The sequence below is a fragment of the Neovison vison genome, chromosome X, assembly GCF_020171115.1.
Source record: "Neovison vison isolate M4711 chromosome X, ASM_NN_V1, whole genome shotgun sequence".
NCBI lineage: Eukaryota > Metazoa > Chordata > Mammalia > Carnivora > Mustelidae > Neogale > Neogale vison.
In genome coordinates, this window is record NC_058105.1 from 65,288,865 (window position 1) to 65,310,013 (window position 21,149).

Below are 21,149 nucleotides of genomic sequence, written 5' to 3' on the forward strand. Positions count from 1 at the left end.
ATAAATTGATCTTGAAAATAAATTTATCAACAAATTGTTAAGCAAAATACACTAAGACCAAAATAGGTATATTGGTAATGAAAATGAACAGACATCCTATAAAAACACACACAAAATGACTTTTAAATTTATGAAGTAGTCCTACCTCACTGGCATCAAAGAAATAAAAATGAAAGGGTGCCTGGGTGGCTCAGTTCTTTAATTGTCTGCCTTCAGCTCAGGTCATGATCTCAGGGTCCTGGGATTGAGCCCTGCATTGAGGTTCCTCTTCAGCAAGGAATCTGCTTCTCCCTCTCTCTCTCTCTCTCTCCCTCCCTCCCTCCTTTGTTGAGGGTTCTTATCAAGAATGGATGCTGTATTTTGTCACACGCTTTTTCTGCATCTATGAGAGGATCTTAACCCTTCTTTTATTAATGTGGTGTATCATACTGATATATTTGCAGATATTGAACTACCCCTGAAGCCCATGAATAGAACCCATTTGGTCATGGTGAGTAATTTTTCTAATGTACTGTGGATTTGATTTGCCAGTATCTTGTTGAGAATTTTTGCATCCATTTTCATCAGGGATATCTGTCTGTAATTCTTCTTTATAGTGGAATCTGTTTTTTTAAAAGATTTTATTTATGGGCGCCTGGGTGGCTCAGTGGGTTAAGCCGCTGCCTTCGGCTCAGGTCATGATCTCAGGGTCCTGGGATCGAGTCCCACATCAGGCTCTCTGCTCAGCAGGGAGCCTGCTTCCTCCTCTCTCTCTGCCTGCCTCTCTGCCTACCTGTGATCTCTCTCTGTCAAATAAATAAATAAAATCTTTAAAAAAAAAAAGATTTTATTTATTTATTTGACAGGCAGAGATCACAAGTAGGCTGAGAGGCAGGCAGAGAGAGAGAAGGAGGAAGCAGGCTCCCCGCTGAGCAGAGAGCCCAATGTGGGGCTCGATCCCAGGACCCTGGGATCATGACCTGAGCCGAAGGCAGAGGCCTCAACCCACTGAGCCACCCAGGCACCCCTATAGTGGAATCTTTGTCTGGTTTGGTAATCAAGGTAATGCTGGCCTCAGAGAAGGAATTTGAAAGTTTTCCTTCCATTTCTATTTTTTTGGAACAGTTTGAGAAGTGCCAGTATTAACTCTTCTGTAAATGTCTGGTAGAATTCCTCCAGGAAGCCATCTGGCCCTGGTTTTTGGTTTTTGTTTTTGTTTTCTAGGAGATTTTTGATGACTGAATCCATTTCTTTGCCGGTTATGCGTCTGCTCAAATTTTCTATTTCCTCCTGTTCCAGTTTTGGCAGTTTGTATGTTTCTAGGAATGTATCCATTTCTTCCAGATTTCTCAGTTTGTTGGCATATAATTTTTCATAATATTCTTTTGTAATTGCTTGTATTTCTGTGGTGTTTTTGTAATCTCTCCTCTTTCATTCGAGATTTTATTTGGTTCCTTTCTCTTTTCTTTTCCATAAATCTGTATACAGGTTTTTCAGTTTTGGTAAGCCTCAAAGAATCAGCTCTTAGGTTCATTGATCTGTTCTACTGGCTTTTATGTGTGTTTCCAGATCATTTATTTCTGTTCTACTTTTTATTGTTTCCCTTCTCCTGCTGGCTTTAGGCTTTATTTGCTTTTCCATGTCTAGTTCCTTTAAGTGTAAGGTTGGGTTGTGCATTTGAGACTTTTCTTGTTTCTTGATCCTTGCCTATGGTGCAATATACTTCCCTCCTAGGATAGATTTTGCCACATCTCAAAGGTTTTTGGAATTTTGTGTTTTCATCCTTATTTGCTTCCATATATATATATATATATTTTACTCCTTCTTTAATTCCCTGGTTAACCCATTCATTCTTTATTATGATGTTCTTTAATCTCCGTGTATTTGTGGTCTTTCCTTTTTCTTGTGGTTGACTTCAAGTTTCACATCATTATGGTCTGAATATATGTATAGTATGATCTCAATCTTTTTGTACTTAAGGGCTGATTCATGAGCAAGTCTGTAATCTATTCTGGAGACTATTCCATGTGCACTGGAAAAGAATCTGTATTCTGCTGCTTTAGGATGAAATGTTCTGAATATATCAGTTAAGTCCATCTGTCCATGGGGGGCAAATGAGTGGCTCAGTTAGTTAAGGTCCAGCTCTTGATTTTAGCTGTCAAGATCTCAGGGTTGTGAGATTGAGCCCCACCTAGGGCTCAGCTGGGGGCATGGAACCTGCTTAAGATTCTTTCCCTCTCCCTCTGTTCCTCCCCACACTTGTCTCCCTCTCTAAAACAAAACAAAACAAAACAAAAAAGGAAACTGGATCCTATTTGCCCCAGAGCTGAAGCTTTGGAGCACTCTATGATCAGCAGACTTGGTGTGTGGGAAGAGTTCATATTGGTGATCACAATATGATCACCACAGCCTGCGGGGTGTGGGAGTTCATTTTTGTCACCTGGGGGGTGGGACTTGGTGGGTGCTAGTTCTTGGTCTGACTTGCCCTAGTGGAGATGCACCTGCAAGGGCTCAGGGGGTCAGGGTTTGGTGTAAGCACCTTTGGCCTCCACTTAAGTTGGCCGGTGCTGATGGGCAGCTTGGGGGATGAGGGGCCGGAATGACGTTGCTTTGCCGCCTGGGTCCTGGAGGGGGATGTTTGCACCTGCCAGTCTTCAGGAAGCCCTCACGGAAGAGTAATCACCTGCCTTTCGTCCTCTGCTGCCACCAGATCTCTGCCTTCACCCAGCCTGCGTCTGAGTGTCTGCCAGGCAGCACGGTATTCCTGTGTTTTATCTCCAGCATGTGGCTGGCTTTCAAAACCCCAAATTTGAGAGACTGGCATGGCACAGGCCCGCGTTGATCCTCTGGGGGAGGGTGTCGATTCCCGTTGCCAGGTGCCAGCATATCCCCAAAACTGGCCCGCATAGTGGCATCTCCTCTCAGAGTTCAGGGCAAAGCACAGCAAAGAGCCAGCATCAAGGTTCCCCGTCAGCCGGCATCCCCGGTCCTGTTAGTCCACGGAGCAGCTTGAAGGAGCGTGGAAGGAGCCTGTCGGGTCTTTGTCCCCAGCAAGGCCTTGCCGCCTCCCCAAACGCACTCCAATAAGGGGACCGGTTTCTTTCAGGCACCGAGGGGATCCTCAGACCAAGCTGTCCACACCAGGGGGCCGCCCTCCCTCCCCTCCAGAGATCCCCTAAGCCTGCCAGTCAAGGCCCTGACAATGGCGCCAACTTCTAAAACTTGAGACTTTGACTCCATGGCTTCTAAAATCTTGCAGTATTCGGGCCCCCCTTCCTCTTCCTAGTCATGGTTTTAGGGAAGAGTTTTTCTTGTGCAGTCACCTGCACGTGTTTGCACTCTCTCTCTTGCTCCTCTCTCCGTGATCAGGGCTCCCTCCCCTCTGCAGTGCCCAAGGCTCTTTTCTCCCCGCAATTAACTCTCTGCAGCTCCAACCTCTTTCCCAACGTGGGAGGGATTGTTTTTCTGTTTTTGTTTGGTTTTTTGTTTGTTGTTGTTTTAAATCTCCCGTCGTGCAGTTTGTTCTCTCAGACCTTGGATGGATTTTTGGGTGTTCAGAAAGATTTGTTTATCTAGCTGTGTTGGGGGGGTGGCAAGGCAAGCTTGTGGTCCACCTACTCCTCAGCCATCTCATCCTCATCCTAATTTTTAATTTTTTAAACATTCCTTAACAGCAAAACGAACAATTATGAAGGTTGTCTTAAAATGATTACAGTTTGGAAGACTCTTATGTGAGTCTTGGACAGATTTGTAGGCATTTCCAACTTATTCCAAAGCAGTTCAGTTTTCAAGGAGGTGCTTTTTATATTATAACACACATAAAAACAGATCCTGTTAACATGCAGGTTCTGGTTTATCTGGTCTGGAGCGGGAAAGCTGAGAGTTTGCATTTCCCACAAGCGGAACCAGTGGTTCAACCTAACAAGGAACAGAGTAAATTTTTTGTATTTAAATTCAATTAATTAACGTATAGGGTATTATTTGCTTCAGGGGTAAAGGTCTGTGGTTCGTCAGTCTTATATAATAGCCAGTGCTCATTACAACACATACAGAGTAATTTATTTTGAACAGAGACAGCTGGTTCATTGTGACTATGTGAAAGAACTGTCTGACAGCCATGGTCCTAAATTTAAGAACACACTTAGCTACTCAGCGTAGGAGTGTTATTCTAGTTGAACTGGCAAGAAGATGAAGAGTAACAATTGTGGAGGAGAAGGAAAGGCTAACATTGCCAAGTTTAAGGACTGGAAAGAATGGGATTGGTATCGTCAACATTTGGGTCACGCAGGCTGCTATACTGATGCTCCTTCAGTAACCTCAAGTGAGGCCTTCCTACAGGCAAAAGCAGCTCTCTTCAAAATGGGGCATTAGCATCTCAGGCAGCTCCAGACCAAAGACTGATCTACAGACCCAAGTGGTTGTGGCAAGTTTGTCTTTCTATCCCCACACTCGGGCTGAGGAAACGACAGCATTTTCCACAGTGGTTTTGGTGTTTTGGAAATATTCCCTCCATCACTAGCGAGTCTTGCAATTATGCAAGGTAGGTATTCTTATCCTCACGTTGCCCTCGTAGGAACTGAGGTTCAGTTAGATTAAGCAACTTGTCCTTGCTCACTGTGGTAGGCAGAATAATGTTACTTTACTTGGCAAGAAGAGACCTGACAGATACAATTAAGGGTGTTGCTATGAAGAAATTATTCTGGATTATCAGAGTGGACCCAGTGCAATGACACAGGTCTTTATAAGAGGGAGGCAGAAGGGTCAGAGGTAATATGAGAAAATGGGATGAAGGAAGCAAGAGGTTAGGAGTGATAGGAAGAAGGGGCTCTGAGTCAACAAATGGAGGTAGCCTCCAGAAACTGAAAAAGGCAAGGAACCGGACTTCTCCTAAAGCTTATAGAAGTATACAGACTTGCTGACACTTTGCTTTTTGTCTTGAGACCCATTTCAGACTCTGACTTCCAGAACTCCAAATAATAAATTTGTATTAAGACACAAAGCTTGGGGCACCTGGGTGGCTCAGTGGGTTAAAGCCTCTGCCTTTGGCTCAGGTCATGATCTCAGGGTCCTGGGATCAAGCCGTGCATCAGGCTCTCTGCTCAGCAAGGAGCCTGCTTCCCTTCCTCCCTCTCTCTGCCTGCCTCTCTGCCTACTTGTGATCTCTTTCAAATAAATAAATAAAATCTTTAAAAAAGAGACACAAAGCTTGCTGTAATTTGTTACAGCATCAAGAGGAAACTAATAGTCACCCAGGTGGTAAGCGGCAGAACTGTGAGTTTGCAAATAGGTCCCATAGGCTACAAAATCAGTGCTCTTCCCGTCATTATAGGAGATGCGATGCTTTTTAAAGAAATGGTGGATAGAAAAGTGGAAGGGTAGGGGTGCCTGGGTGGCTCAATTGGTTAAGCAGCTACCTTCCACTCAGGTCATGATGGTGGGGTCCTTGGATGGAGCCCCAGGCTGGGCTCCCTGCTCAGTAGGGAATCTGCCTCCCCCTGCCCCACCTCCAGGCTCACTCACTCTCTTTCTCAAATAAATAAATAAAATCTTTTAAAAAGTAAAGTGGAAGGTTAAAAAAAAAGCTGCAAGAAGAAAAGCTGAAGAGAGTTGATCTTGGGGTCTACTTTCCCCCAAACTACTTCTACATGGCCAGATGTTTTTCATTTCAATAAAGTTATATGGATTAAGAATAATCTTTCCAAATAATTGCAAATACTTCTGGCCAGATTTAAAGGCTCCTGGCATTTTAGGATGGGTGAAATTAATCTCCATTTTTGTCTTATTACTGGGTGATAAAACTGCAGTGAGGAAATGGAAGTTTTGCTTGGGTGAGGTGAAGCAAGTAATGTTAAAGTAATGGCAGCATTTCAGCTTATCGACAGGCCTGGGGGCATGGAGCTGGATGCTGACAGTGAAAAGCTGGGGGCCACTCCAGGGCCATGCGTACCTTATGCAAAAGGCTACACAGCCTATTTCAAACTTTTCCAGAGAGAAGACTGCATGGAAGTTCTCAGATTTCTTAAATCGCATGAGATCCCATTTATAATAGCATCTTCACTTAAACCTTGTCCTGGAGTCTTGCCTTTCACCCCTCACTTCTAACTCATCTCCATAACCAGAGGTCATGTCTACGAAGAGGAAGCTATTAAGCAAGTAGTATTGGTGAGTTCTGGTCAGCTTTGGGAAAGATAACAGCTCTCCCTCTCTCATCTGTCTGAATTTTAGCAGGGACTTCAATGCCTTGACCTAGCAAGCATTCCCTAATAGGAAGGTTTTTCTGTTTTTTTGTTTTGTTTTGTTTTTTGTATGGAAGGTTTTGAAACCTCTCCTGGGATGTTGCTATCCTGAACACCCTTCTTGGAGGTTAGGCCAGACCCCAATAGAAGAGGGGGAGCTGAGCAGCTAAGTGGATGGTTCAGGAATTTTACTCTTCTGTTTCCATTTCCAATCCTATCTCACCAACCTGAATAGTCTCAAGACTGGGGGAGAGAAATGAAAACGAGGTTTTCCTTACAATAAGTTTAAAACCCTTTCCTTAACCCACAAAAGTGCTTGGTGTGGGAATATATTTTGGGTGGGATCCTCAAACACTGTATAGGGACCCCCAAATGCAAGAAAACCTCTTGTCTCCATTAAACTCATTTGGGGTAGACAATCTCAAGAATGTATTAGAGAGCACAAAACCCCTTTTGAGGACAACTATATTCCTTCCTTTGTTTTTCACACTCACTGAAACAATACAGCAGGTGGGATGGAATTGAAGGAAATCAGAGTTTTCTTTTCTCCCACTCTTAGTTAATGTGTAATGCTGCCTCCAATCCTGCCCCATCACTGATGAACAGTCAAAAAAAATAACTAAACCAGGGTAGTTTGCAACTGTCAGAAGAAGAGTTGGATGGTTTAACAAAAGAGACACTGACAAAAAAACATTTATCTACAATACTATAATTATAAAATTGAAGGCACATCCCTGGCAGAAATATGATCAATTACATGCTTATGGAAAAACAAACTACTGAATATTTTAACTGTAGTAGATGATTATTGCACATTGTCCTATTTTGGGTACCAATCAATGTTTAACAATGATTAGTTAAACACTTAACTAAAAACACATGGTTGAGACGCCTGGTTTTGGCTACAAAAGGTATCTATTATCAATGCCATGATAGAAGCTCTTTTAATTGAAGAACGAGATTTCATGTTTTTGTGCTTTACCTGGTTATTTACACCAGATAAACTTCCAGAGGGACTATAGAAACTTAGTGTCAAAAATAGCTAATAATTCAGCATGAATCCATATTTTCTATATTTGGTAAAATAATATTTTTAAATATAGAAAAGTAAGAAATAAGCAAGCAAAAAATCCAAAGGGAGTTATTTTAGGAAATGTTTTTATTCTTGTTAAAACAACCAATAACCAGATGCCTCACCCAAAGAAAGTAACAAAATAGAGTAAAATAAATATTAAGAAAAATAATTTTAAAGCAAGATTCACAAGAAATGGGAAAAAATTTCTCAAAGAACATACATTCTTGATTTTAAGCTGTGTACATAAAAGAGATGCACACTTAAATTTTTGGAAACATCTTGTCTACAGTGCTATTTTAAGCATTCTGAAGAAGACATCTGAAAAAAGAAAAAAATAAACTTTTAAAAAGTTAAAGCACAATATAAAATTTTTTGTTCACAAAGCATCAAATTTAACACTCTAAAATGCTGATACTAAACTAAGAACATCTCTATTTTCACAACTGACTACCATACTTCTTTAGACTAGGACACTAAATACTCTAGTTGTGTTTTAACCTTTGAAATTCAAAAGGCATCTTTGGATAGTCAAGATAAAAGGTGCCCCATAGTTGAGTCAGAACCAGCACTGGATATCAAAACATCCTTATTATCTTCAGACTGACAGCATGGTTACTGAGTGAATATAGAAGAGTGATAAAGGAAGGACAAATAAAGATCTTCAGATAGTCAAGTATCAAATTCAAATATAAATCCATTTTACTTCTATATGGTAAATATGTGTGTGTACATATGTATGAATAGACATACACGTAAACACATATACGTTTATAACACTTGTTCTCACTAGTCACTAGTTACTTAAAGCTACTTACTAACTGAAACCAATGTTTTTAATCCTGATTATCATATCTCTCTCTCTCTCTCCTGTGAATACAGCTGCTCTATGAGGCTAATTGGGAGTTCAAGATTACAAAAGAGACTTGTGGTAGAGAATTCAAAGATAGTTACAGATACTTAAAACAGGATTCTTTCTAAACATGTTTTCTGTTCTAATAGTAAGGGTTGAAATTAGATCCTTCATTATTCCCAGACTATAGGCTGCTCTTCCTACTGTCCTAGGACACGTGGGTCCCTTGGCAAGTGGGAGCCAAAAGGACAATTCACAAACACACATGAAAATCAAAGTAGTAACTGATTATGTTCAAGTGTTTCAAAGACAAAGAGTAGGGGAGAAAGAAAGAGAGGTGCTTCTTTTTTCAAAAGTCTATTATACATTTGTCTTATTAGCTGTTTCTTCTAGAGGAAACAAGTTGTGGTATGATGAATCACTAGAATTAAAAATAAAAAACAAATATTAAAATTCAAAGCAGAAGCATGGAAGATGGCACAGGCATTTAAAGAGCCTAGACATACAAACACATTCGTATTTCACTAGGATGGTTTTGCCTTTTTAGAGTAATAGCACCTTCATCAGTAGTTTCAGTTCTCTCTTTAAGATAGTGGAGATAAAAATAAGTTTTTTTCCAAATCTTTAAAGACAAAATGGAATAATGTGTAAACTTTTTGTGTGTGTATGAAAGGATAAGAGAGAAAGGAAATAGGAGAGGAAGAAACCCATCCCCCACTCTCACCTGATTATAGACTCTCCCCTAAAAAAGTTGATTATTAATATTCATTACAGACCTCAAAGGGAAAAAAGTACTAAGTGTAAATCCTATGTGCTGGGCATTGTGCTAACATCTTTACATATGGTGATAGGAACAAAATGTTAGGAATTTATTTATTTTTACTTCCATGTTCTGCATATGAAATCCATCTTGCAATTAACAAGGAATTTAGATAATGATGCAAGTGCCAGATCTCTGACCAGTGTGTTAACTCTTAGGCACTCAGAAGGGGATTTCTAAATGTATATGGCACTGAGAATAGCCCCTGAATTTACAACCCATGCTAACTAGCAAGAGCAAATGTTTTATACTAGAGAAAACTAGAAATTTGACTAAAAGGTATCACAACCTAGGGAAATTCTCATTTCTGTATTACAACTTACTGTGTTTTTTGGTAAGTGCCACTTTGTATAATAGTATTATTTTAAAGTCATTTTGAGAAGTCATCTAAAATACTAAAATATCATTAAAATATATTAAATTATATATACCAGCTAAAGTCCTTGTATTCTTTCCAAAAAAAAGGACAAATTTAGTGAGTCCAGGTAATTTCATATGACCCGTATATGTTAAAGATGGTAAGATATTAATCTTTGAAAAAGTCAATTGTGGAAGAGGAGGGAGACAAACCATAAGAGACCCTTAATCTCACAAAACAAACTGAGGGTTGCTGGGGGCTGGGGGTAGAGATGGGGTGGCTGGGTGATGGACATTGGGGAGGTTATGGGCTATGGTGAGTGCTAGGAAATGTGTACACCTGATGATTTACAGACCTGTACCCCTCGGGCAAATAATATATGTTAATAAAAAAATCTTAATTTTCTGGACTGAGGCTGATATATTAAGAACAATTTATAGTGAAAGTCAGCAGGAGTGAATTGAAGGTTTGTACAGAGCTAGGGAGACAATGAAAGAAGAATCCAATCCATTTTTTTTTACAATGGAAAGATAGGAAACAAGAAACCCTCTGGACCCTTATGGTCTTTTGGGCTACAAAAAAAAGAAAGGAAGATGATATTGGAAAAGTTATCAGTTATTTTTATCAATCAAAAATCACCTACACTTAACTCACTGGAAAGAACAACAACAATAAAGAATCATACTAAGGCATCTATGAAAACAACTGCAAAGACAAAGATGCAGGGACAATCAGGGGAGAAGAAAGCCTATAATAAATAAGGCACGTCTATTTTTAAACCGTTTCTACTGTTTTCCATCTAAAACCAGATGCTTTATACAGTGTTTTAAAAGCCCTTGTTCCCCAACCTGGCAGGGTTGAGAGCTCAAGAATGTCCTCAAGATCATGGTCTCAGATCTTCAAACTTTTAAGTATCCTTTTTCTTGAGTCTTTTCTTTTTGGTCAAAGAAAAAGTCATCTGTCACTTTAGCAGCAATTCCGCAATCCTCAATTGTGGGGCTTGTTGTAAACCTCACTGGCCTACCTTATCTGTTCCTAGTGAAAACAAAAAGTATTGGCAATTTACCTTAAATAAAGCTAGGCTGAGAGCTAATGCTCTGAAAAAAAGATATTTTTGCCACTAGACAAATGCAATTCAAAGATATTCCCTAACATAAGGGCATGAGACCAACAGAAAGTCCTTCCGCAATATTTCAAGAAGTTAAGGAGGTATCGTTAATGCTGTATCAGCACGTAACAACATAAGCTAGTAGTACTCTGTGTGGCCTGTTACAATGCGGTGTCATCATCTTCCCTACTGTCTCCCACCAGAAGTGAATGCTTATCAGGTTCACTGGTACCAATGCTGTTGAGGGACCGTTTATCAGACAGCAGTGAATTTATGGAGGCTCTGCTGTAATTAACAAGCCGGTCCAGCAAACCCAGTTTAGGGGAGTTTCTCAAGGTGTCATCTATTCCAACATGAACGCTGATCTCTGAAGGCCTCTTCTGACCCATCTGGCTTCGGGCATGCAGTTCGTAATTCTCATAAGTTGGTTTTCTGTAACTGAACACATGCAAAATACACTAGTGTGAAATAAGCAAATGTGAGCTAGACACTTGTTACAGTCAAAACTGGAGATCTATTTGCCTGGTATGAAATCTACAAAGGTGGCTCCTGCTAGGAAATTGACCCCCCTAAAATTATATAGAGTCACATGCTGAGAAATTGTACTCAGAGCCAATGTACTACATTTTACCCAACTCAGTGCTGTAGTGGCTAGGTAGAGACCACGTAAGATGATAATCACATAGCTAACATTTATTATTAAGAACAGTTGGGGCCTATCCTATAAGAATGAGACCTACCAATACTGACTGTGGATGATAAAGGGAATAAAAAATACAAACATGAGTGAGCCATCATACTTACAGTTTTAGGAAGAGAGAGGAGAGTACTACTGAAACAGATGAAGCAGCCATTGCAGCAGATCCCATCCAGGGCTGCAAAACCAAACCAATGGGCATAAAAACTCCTAGGAAACAAGTGTGGATTAGTGAGAGCAAAGAGCATTAAACAGATTATTAATGTGTTTATAATACATACATACACATAATTTCCTTGTTTGATATTTATTCAGTACTTTCCATGTGGAAAAACTGGCAGCAACATAAGTCTCCACCAATAGGAGGATAGAGTGCTGTTGTGAACATTCTTGTACATGTCTCCCTGTGCGCATGTTTGAGAACTTCTCTAGGGTCATACCTAGAGATGAAACTGGATTATGACATGGGCACATCTTCAACTTTAGGTGGATATTCCTCAGTTCTCCAGAGTGTCTTGCACCATATCATAATCCCACCAGAGTGAATGAATAGTATATGAATTTGACAGACATTTGAACATTTGGCTTATATGACAGGGTAAGATAGACTTATTGTACTTATAACGTTTTATGTGCTTATCTAGTTTTCTTTTTTTCTACAGTGATCATATATAACTTGCATAATTTTTTTCCACTCTGCCCCTACTTACATAATTTTTTAAATTTCTTTTCAGCGTAACAGTATTCATTGTTTTTGCACCACACCTAGTGCTCCATGCAATCCGTGCCCTCCCCAATACCCACCACCTGGTTTCCCCAACCTCCCACCCCCGCCCCTTCAAAACCTTCAGGTTGTTTTACAGGGTCCATAGTCTTTCATGGTTCACCTCCCCTTCCAATTTCCCTCAGCTCCCTTCTCCTCTCCATCTCCCCATGTCCTCCATGCTATTTGTTATGCTCCACAAATAAGTGAAACCATATGATAATTGACTCTCTCTGCTTGACTTATTTCACTCAGCATAATCTCTTCTAGTCCCGTCCATGTTGCTACAAAAGTTGGGTATTCATCCTTTCTGATGGAGGCATAATACTCCATAGTGTATATGGACCACATCTTCCTTCTCCATTCATCCGTTGAAGGGCATCTTGGTTCTTTCCACAGTTTGGCGACCGTGGTCATTGCTGCTAGAAACATTGGGGTACAGATGGCCCTTCTTTTCACGACATCTGTATCTTTGGGGTAAATACCCAGTAGTGCAATGGCAGGGTCATAGGGAAGCTCTATTTTTAATTTCTTAAGGAATCTCCACACTGTTCTCCAAAGTGGCTACACCAACTTGTATTCCCATCAACAGTGTAAGAGGGTTCCCCTTTCTCCACATCCTCTCCAACACATGTTGTTTCCTGTCTTGTTAATTTTGGCCATTCTAACTGGTGTAAGGTGGTATCTCAATGTGGTTTTAATTTGAATCTCCCTGATAGCTAGTGATGATGAAAGCCCAAATTAATAAAATTATGAACGAAAAGGGAGAGATCACAACAAACACCAAGGAAGTAGAAACAATCATCAGAAGTTATTATCAACAGTTATATGCCAATAAGCTAAGCAACCTAGATGAAATGGATGCATTCCTGGAAAACTATAAACTCCCAAAATTGAACCAGTAAGAAAGTGACAACCTGAATAGACCGATATCTAGTAACGAGATTGAAGCAGTGATCAAAAACCTCCCAAAAAACAAGAGCCTAGGACCTGACAGATTCCCTGGGGAATTCTAACACACTTTCAAAGAAGAAATAACATCTATTCTCCTGAAGCTGTTTCAAAAAATTGAAGCAGAAGGTAAACTTCCAGACCCTTTCTATGAAGCCAGCATTACCCTGATCCCCAAACCAGGCGAAGACCCTACCAATAAGGAGAATTTCAGACCAATATCACTGATGAATATGGATGCAAAAATTCTCAACAAGATCCTAGCAAACAGGATCCAACAGCACATTAAAAAGATTATCCACCATGACCAAGTGGGATTCATCCCTGGGTTACAAGGATGGTTCAACATTCGCAAATCAATCAATGTGATAGAACAAATCAATAAGAGAAGAGAGAAGAACCACATGGTCCTCTCAATCAATGCAGAAAAAGCATTGACAAAATACAGCATCCGTTCCTGATTAAAATGCTTCCAAGTATAGGGATAGAGGGAACATTCCTGAACTTCATCAAATCTATCTATGAAAGACCCACAGCAAATAACATCCTCAATGTGAAACAGCTTGCAGCCTTCCCATTGAGATCAGGAACATGACAAGGATGTCCACTCTCACCACTCTTGTTCAACATAGTATTAGAAGTCCTAGCAACAGCAATCAGACAACAAAGAGAAATAAAAGGTATCCAAATTGGCAATGAAGAAGTCAAACTCTCTCTCTTCGCAGATGACTTGATTCTTTATATGGAAAACCCAAAAGACTCCATCCCCAAACTACTTACATAATTTTTTAAAAAATCACTTGCTCTATGAATTAATCTTTCTAGATTTTGATTGTTCTTTTATTTTTTGTTTCCTCAGCATTTTCTGTTCTTATTTATAAACAGGTTTGTAATTATTCTTACATCATTTCATGTCCTTCTTTTGCTCTCCAGAGATAACAAGAAAAAAGTGATAACTCTCTTCTTACTAACTCCTGGGGTGCCTGGGTAGCTCAGTTTGTTAAGCATCCAACTCTTGCTTTCGGCTCAGGTCATGATCTCAGGGTCGATCTCAGTGTCGTAAGCTCAAGTCCAGCACTGGACTCTGAGCATGGTGTGGAGCCTGCTTAAGATTCTCTCTCTCCCTCTCCCTCTGCCCCTCCCCCTGCACTCTCTTTCTCTAAAAATAAAATACAATTTGTTACTAACTCCCACAAAGTCTCTAAGTACAAGACATTATCAAATGTTTGTTTAAAAATTCTAAATTGCTTTTGCTTGGTCATATTCCTTTACTCAATTCATCGATCTCCCTCCTTTTCCCCTGCTTTTTTCCTCTCGCTCTCTCCCTTCCCCCACCCCTTCCCTCTTTCTCTGTCTCTCCCTGTCTCTCTTTCTCTCCTGGTACCAAAACTTAAAAAATAAACCCTGTTGGCTATTAGAATTTTAAGTGAAGAGCCAAACATTCTCTGCATGCTATAATTATAACTATGTAACAAGACAGAAAAACTGATGCAAAGTAAAAAAAGACTGGAAGTAAATACACTAAAATGTTAACAATACTTGTGTTTGGGTAGTGAGATTAAAAGTAAATTTGTTCTTGAGGCACCTGGGTAGCTCAGTCTGCTAAGCATCTGACTCCTGATTCTGGCTCAGGTCATGATCTCACTGAGATTGAGCCCTGCATTGGGCTCCCTGCTCAGCAGGAAGTCAGGCATAGATTCTCTCTCCCTGTGCCCCTCCCCCTGCTCATGCTCACTTTCTCTCTCAAATAAATAAATAAATAAATCTTTAAAAGTAAATTTGTTCTCTTCAGCAAAAAAATAAATAAATAAAAACTTAAATATAAATCTGAGAGCATATGGAAAAAGAGATAAAACAATGTGGGGAAGTACTACTCATTGGTTAACTTAAATGACAATTATACAGGTTTTCATTGTATCTTTGACCCTAGTTATGTATAGCTTTGAAATTTTTCAAAATATAAAGTTGGAGGGGAAAATAAATTAAAATAAACCTGCATATACATTTTATGCATATACATTTTATGTATATACATTTTATGCTATAACGAACATTGCTCAAAATTACAATTATTGATTTTAATATTACCTTTCACCACACCAGCGGGCTTCATATAAAAACTGAGCTCAAAGCTAATAAGACTAAACCTTCCAATATGATAGATCTCTAATGACTTCAGAGGAGAAAGTAACATGAGCTAATAGTCACATACCAGCAGCTATGGGAATTCCAACTAGATTATAAATCAGAGCGAAAATAAAATTTATCCGAATCCTCTTGACTGTCTTCCTTGATAAGTCAATACTTGCCACTACATCCAGAAGATCATTCTGAGAACAGAAATATTTGTAATATTAGTGAGAGACTCTAAATTAATGAATACTTTATATTTGACACTGTGATTTTGAAGATCTTGTGTACCTTAGGGTGGGTAATATGAATTGACTATAAATTTCAAATATTGCTAAAAATTTCAGTCAGCTTTGGAAGATGCTTTTCCAGGAATTTTTCTCAGAGGTCTAGAAAACACTTTTGGGGTTATATGCTGCTATGTAGGTTAACACACATAAGACAATCTCAGCAAGGGTTTGTTGAAGATAGTTTTATTATAAGTATATCCCCCAATCTTATTCTTTCCTTTAGAAGCTTGTCATTCTCATCTGCTTCACTTGATTGAGAAAATCTGGAAGTAATTAGTGTTCCTTCTCATACTCCCATCCTGAATTCTCCTAGTCTCAAAGGCTGGGAGGACAGGAATTAGAAGGAAAAGAATGTCCTACTCAAAATACTTTACAACACTATCCCTGACCATGTGGACCAATATCACAGACCTCAAGGTTCAGGTCACAGGACTTACCCTTATCAAAACCACATCAGCTGCTTCAATGGCTACATCTGTACCTGTGCCAATGGCAATCCCAACATTAGCCATTGCCAGAGCTGGAGAGTCATTGATTCCATCTCCTACCATTGCAACCCGTTTCCCCTCCTCCTGAAGTTGCTTCACCTTAGCAACCTTATGAGAAGGGAGAACTTCAGCAAACACCTTTGTAATGCCAACCTACAGGGAGAAAAATAGACTCAATTCATTTCAAGAAACATTACTGCTCCCTTAAATATAACACAGCAATGAAGACCATCATTTTCCACCGACCAGAGGTCCAAAATTTCAAAAATTGATAATATCCAGTGATAGGAAGGATATGGAGAAATGAGCTCTCTTATATATTCTTGGTGGTTGTGTAAACTGTTATTGTCCTTTTGGAAAACATTTTGTAGGATCTATCAAAGTGCACACATCATTTGATTGCACAGTTCCACTTCCAGCCATATTCTGGACATATTTATACAAGTATAAAGAGACATATGTTTGACTTCCAGGGAAGATGGCAAAGTGGGGGGATCCTGGGCTCACCTTGTCCCATAGACACAACTGGATGCACCCAATCAGTATGAATGGCTCAGAGAATGGTCTAAGGACTGGCGGAACAGACTCTCCACAGTTAGGTATAGAGAAGAGGCCCTGTTGAAGAAGGTGTGGAGGGGGAGATAAGATCTGGAGCCGGGTGCACTCATGGGACAGTCTGTGAGAAGGAAGAGTGTAGTGGGCCTGGGAGGGGAGAGGAATACATCCCTACAGTGGGTGCCCCAGGCACAGGGGCCTGCAGAGGGAAGGCAAGTCCCTGCAGAGGTTGGCTTTGAGAACCAGAGGGGCCTGGCTTTGCAAGTTCTTATAATCAGTGGGGCTTAACCCCTGGCACTTCAAAAATCAGCTAGTTCAGCTCTGGGAGAGCCAGATGGCAATAAGAAACTGAGCAACCCCGCCCCCCACGGCCTACCCATGCAGACAGCACAACAAACAGCTTCAACCGTATAGAAACAGCAGTTTGAAAAATGCCTGGGGTATACAGGACAGAGATTTGTTTACTAATCTCAGAGTGTGTGCAGTAGGGGCAGGGATCTTTGAGAGACTGCTCCAAGAACAAAAGACCTTGTAGGCAGCATTTCCCTCCCCTGCCCCCAGCCAAGATACCCCAACACCTGTGGTAACTAGCCCAGAGCCAACTCTCTCCACACAGATTACCAACAGTGTGCCCTGCTGCCAGACAATCCTGCAGATCCACCCCCTCCAACAGCAGTTTTCCCCAGTGGCTGCAGGTGCCTTCCCACAGCAGGCTAGCGCAGACCCTGCTGGAACCCCACACCCTGCCCACATTCTCTCCCATAGACCTGCCCCCTCTAGCATGCCCTTGGCCGGAGCCCTTCCAGAGCAGTGCCACAGCCTGGCAGTGCACAAGCAGCCCTGAAAGGGGTTAGAACCTTAACAACGTAGCTCTGGCCCCAGGCAGAGGGGAAGACAATCACACACCCAAGACTAACTAGGGGCCCAGAAGTGTGCTGGAGGAAGATATGGGGTCTGGTGGCAGGCTCTACCTACCAAAGCAAGCTTCTCAGGGGACAACACGGGGAGAACACCCTATAGGTTGGTGCTAGCAACAAACTGGCAAAAAACTGGTCTGACTCAACTCACAAAAAACTGGCAAAAAACTGGTCTGACTCAACTCACGTCAAGGCAGCCCCAGACTGGCCCACTAATGCCATGAGGACTAAATCTTGCTGCCAAAAAGCAAAAAGAGACGTTATAGACAACTGGACAAAAGGCAAAAGTGGCTCAGCCAAAATAGTCTGGTGCACGCAATACGGATAGGAGACACTCATGAAGTGCCAGAATCTAGTGAACAGGGGGAGGAGGGGGATACCACACTGCAGGGTACTAAATGACCTTTTCTTCATAAGGACATCAGTTTCAAGTGCAGGAGATGTAGGTGACTTTTCTAACACATAGACTCAAACAAGAAAGTTGGAATGAGGAGACAGAGGACTATTGCCCAAATGAAAGAACAGGGCAAAATCACAGCAAGAGAGCTAGAAGAAATGAAAATAAGTAATATACCTGATACATAACCCAAAGTGATGGTCATAAGGATACTCACTGGACTTAAGAAAACAGTGGAGACTTCAGGGTGACCATCAACAAAGAGATAGAAAACACAAAAAAGAAGCAAATGGAGCTGAAGAACTCAACAGCTGAAATTAAAAATATGTTAGAGAGAATAAAGAGGAGACTAGAGGACCCACAGCAAACATCATCCTCAATGGTGAAAAATGGCGGTCTTTTCCCCTAAGGCCAGGGAACAGAACAAGGATGTCCACTCACCACTTTTAGTTAACATAGTACTGGATATCAGAGCCACAGCGATCAGATATCAAGAAGAAATAAAAGGCATCTGGGGCACATGGGTGGCTCAGTCGGTTAAGAATCTACCCTCAGCTCAGGTCACGATCCCAGGTCCTGCACTGTGCTCCATGCTTAGCAGGGAGTCTGCTTCTCCCTCTCCCTCTGCCTCTGCCCCTTACTTACACCCAATAAATTAAAAAATCCTTAAAAAAAGAAAGAAAAGGCATCCAAATTGGTGAGGAAGAAATAAAACTTTGATTACCTGTAGATGACATACTATACATACAAAGGCCTAAGGACTTCACCGAGAAACTACTAGAACTGATAAGGGAATTCAGTAAAGTCATAGGATACAAAATCAATATACGGAAATTCACTGCATTTCTAAATACTAATTATGAAGTAGCATAAAGAGAAATTAAGAAAACAATAGCATTTACAATTATACCAGAAATAATGAAATACGTAGGAATAAGTTTAACCACAGAGGTGAAAGATTAGTACTCTGAAAACTATAAAATACCAATTAAAGCCATCGAAGATTACACAAACAAATGGGAAGATACTCCATGCTCATGGATTGGAAGAACAGGTGTTAAAATGTTCATACAACCCAAAGCAATATACAGATTTAATGCAGTCACTGTCAACATACCAACAGCATTTTTCACAGAACTGGAACAAATAATCTTAACATTTGTATGGAACCACAAAACACACTGAATAGCCAAAGCAATGTTGAAAAAGAAGAACCAAACTGGAGGTATCACAATCCCAGATTTCAAGCTATACTACCAAGCTGTGGTAATCAAAAGTATGGTACTGGCACAAAAACAGAAACACAGATCAATGGAACAGAATGGAGTACAACCCCCCCCCAGGAGTATATGGCCAATTAGTCTTTGAAAAAAAGAGGTGAGACTATGCCATAGAAAAAGTCTCTTCAACAAATGGTGTTAGAAAAACTGAGCAGTTATGTATAAAAGAACGAAACTAGACCACTTTCTTACACCAAGATAAAATAAACTCAAAATGGATTAAAGAACTAAATGTGAAAAAAAAAAGAACTAAATGTGAGACAGGAAAACCATAAAACTCCCAGCAGAGAACACAGGCAAGTAATTTTTCTAACTTTGGGTGTAGCAACTTCTCTCTAGATAGGTCTGCTGAGGCAAGGGAAACAAAAGCAAAAATAAACTATTGGGATAACATCAAAATACAAAAGCTTCTGCACAGCAAAGGAAACAATCAACAAAACTAAAAAACAACTTACAGAATGGGAGAAGGTATTTGCCTATAACACAGCTGATAAAGGGTTGGTATCCAAAATATATAAAGAACTTATCAAATTTAACACCCAGAAAACAAATAATCCAATTAAAAAATGGGCAGAAGGCATGAAGAGACATTTCTCCAAAGAAGATATACAGATTGGCCACCAGACACGTGAAAAGATGTTCAACATTACTCATCATGAGGGAAATGCAAATCAAAACCATAATGAGATATCACCTCATACCTGTCAGAATGGCTAAAATCAAAAATTCAAGAAACAGGTGCTAGCAAGGACGTGGAAAAGGGGGAACACTATTACACTGTCGGTGGGAATGCAAACTGGTGCAGCCACTCTGAAAAACAGTATGGAGGTTCTTCAAAAAGTTAGGAATAGAGTTACCATATGATCCAGTAATTCCATTACTAGGTATTCACACACACAGTATGAAAACACTAATTCAAAAAAATATATGCACTGCTGTGTTTACTGTAATGTTATTTACAATAGCCAAGATATGGAAGCAGTACCAGTGTCCATGGATAGATGAATGGATAATGTGTGTGTGTGTGTGTGTGTGTATAATGTAGCATATATATACAATGGAATATTACTCAGCCATAAAAAGAATGAAATCTTGCCATTTAAAACAACACGGATGGATACAGAGGGTATAATGCTAAGGGAAATAAGTCAGAGTAAGACAAATACCATATGATTTCATTCATATGCGGAATTTAAGAAACAAAACAAACAAACGAAAGAAGACAGACAAGCCAAAAACCAGACTCTTGAACTATAGCTAAGAAACTGATGGTTACTAGTGGAGAGTTAGGTGGGAGGATGAATAAAATATGTGAAGGGGATTAAGAGTACACTTATCATGATGAGTGCTGAGTAATGTATAAAACTGTTGAATCACTATGTTGTAGACCTGAGTCTAATATAACACTGTATGTTAACTATACTGGAACTAAAATAAAATTTAAAAAATAAATAAATAAAAAATAAAAAATGAAAGGTCTTTGAAAACCAGCCCCCCCTAAAAAAGATTTGTATGTCCAAAGATTTACATCACTGCCTGTTTGTAACAAAACCTTCAAAACCACCTAAATACCCATCTTTAGAAGAATGTTTAAGTAAATTATGATACATCCATACCATAGAATTCCATGTAGTAATGTTCAAAGGCTAACATAATTTTGTATGTAACAAAGGCATATATGTTATTATATATAAAGAGCAAATTGCTGGGGCTCCTAGGCGGCTCAGTCAGTTAAGCATCTGCCTTTGGCGCAGGTCATGATCCTAGGGGTCCTGGGATTGAGTCCTGTATTGGGGCCCCTGCTTAGCAGGGAGTCTGCTGCTCCCTCTGCCTATGCCCTCCCCCTTGCTTGTGCTCTCTTTCTCAAATAAATAAAATCTTTATAAAACAAAATACAATAAATAAAAAATAAAAAGCAAACTACGGAATAAGCAATCTTTAGAAAAGTGATGTAATTTATGTGGAAAAATACCAGAACTCTACATTTGTGTATGAACACACATGCCTATGAAAAATTGGGGACAGGACTAGACAGGGAGCTTGGGGAAAAGATGACTTCAACTTTTTACTTTATATCCTTCTGTATTTTTATATAAGAATTTACTCATATATCACTCGTGTTATTTAATAGAAGAGGGAGGAGGCATTCTGAAGTAGAAAAGACGAATATGAGAAAAGCTTTGTAGGTAAGGCAATCATGGGGGTCAGGAGCAGAAAAATATGTCAAAGTGGTGCATTAGGCGATAGTTCCACCA

The 21,149-nt window shown here is 40.1% G+C and overlaps 1 protein-coding gene across 2 annotated transcripts in view; it reads right to left on the reverse strand.

Moving 5' to 3' along the window:
• Nucleotides 1-9,646: 9,646 nt before the first annotated feature.
• ATP7A (ATPase copper transporting alpha) overlaps nucleotides 9,647-21,149 on the reverse strand; it is a 170,356-nt gene continuing 158,853 nt past the window's right edge. For both annotated transcript variants that reach the window (XM_044234332.1, XM_044234331.1), the window contains exons 20-23: nucleotides 15,695-15,898; nucleotides 15,050-15,167; nucleotides 11,231-11,333; nucleotides 9,647-10,864 (exon numbers count right to left, since the gene is read on the reverse strand). In XM_044234332.1, coding sequence (XP_044090267.1) covers nucleotides 10,588-10,864; nucleotides 11,231-11,333; nucleotides 15,050-15,167; nucleotides 15,695-15,898 — 702 coding nt within the window. In that variant the 3' untranslated portion in view covers nucleotides 9,647-10,587. The remainder of the gene's footprint in view (nucleotides 10,865-11,230; nucleotides 11,334-15,049; nucleotides 15,168-15,694; nucleotides 15,899-21,149) is intronic.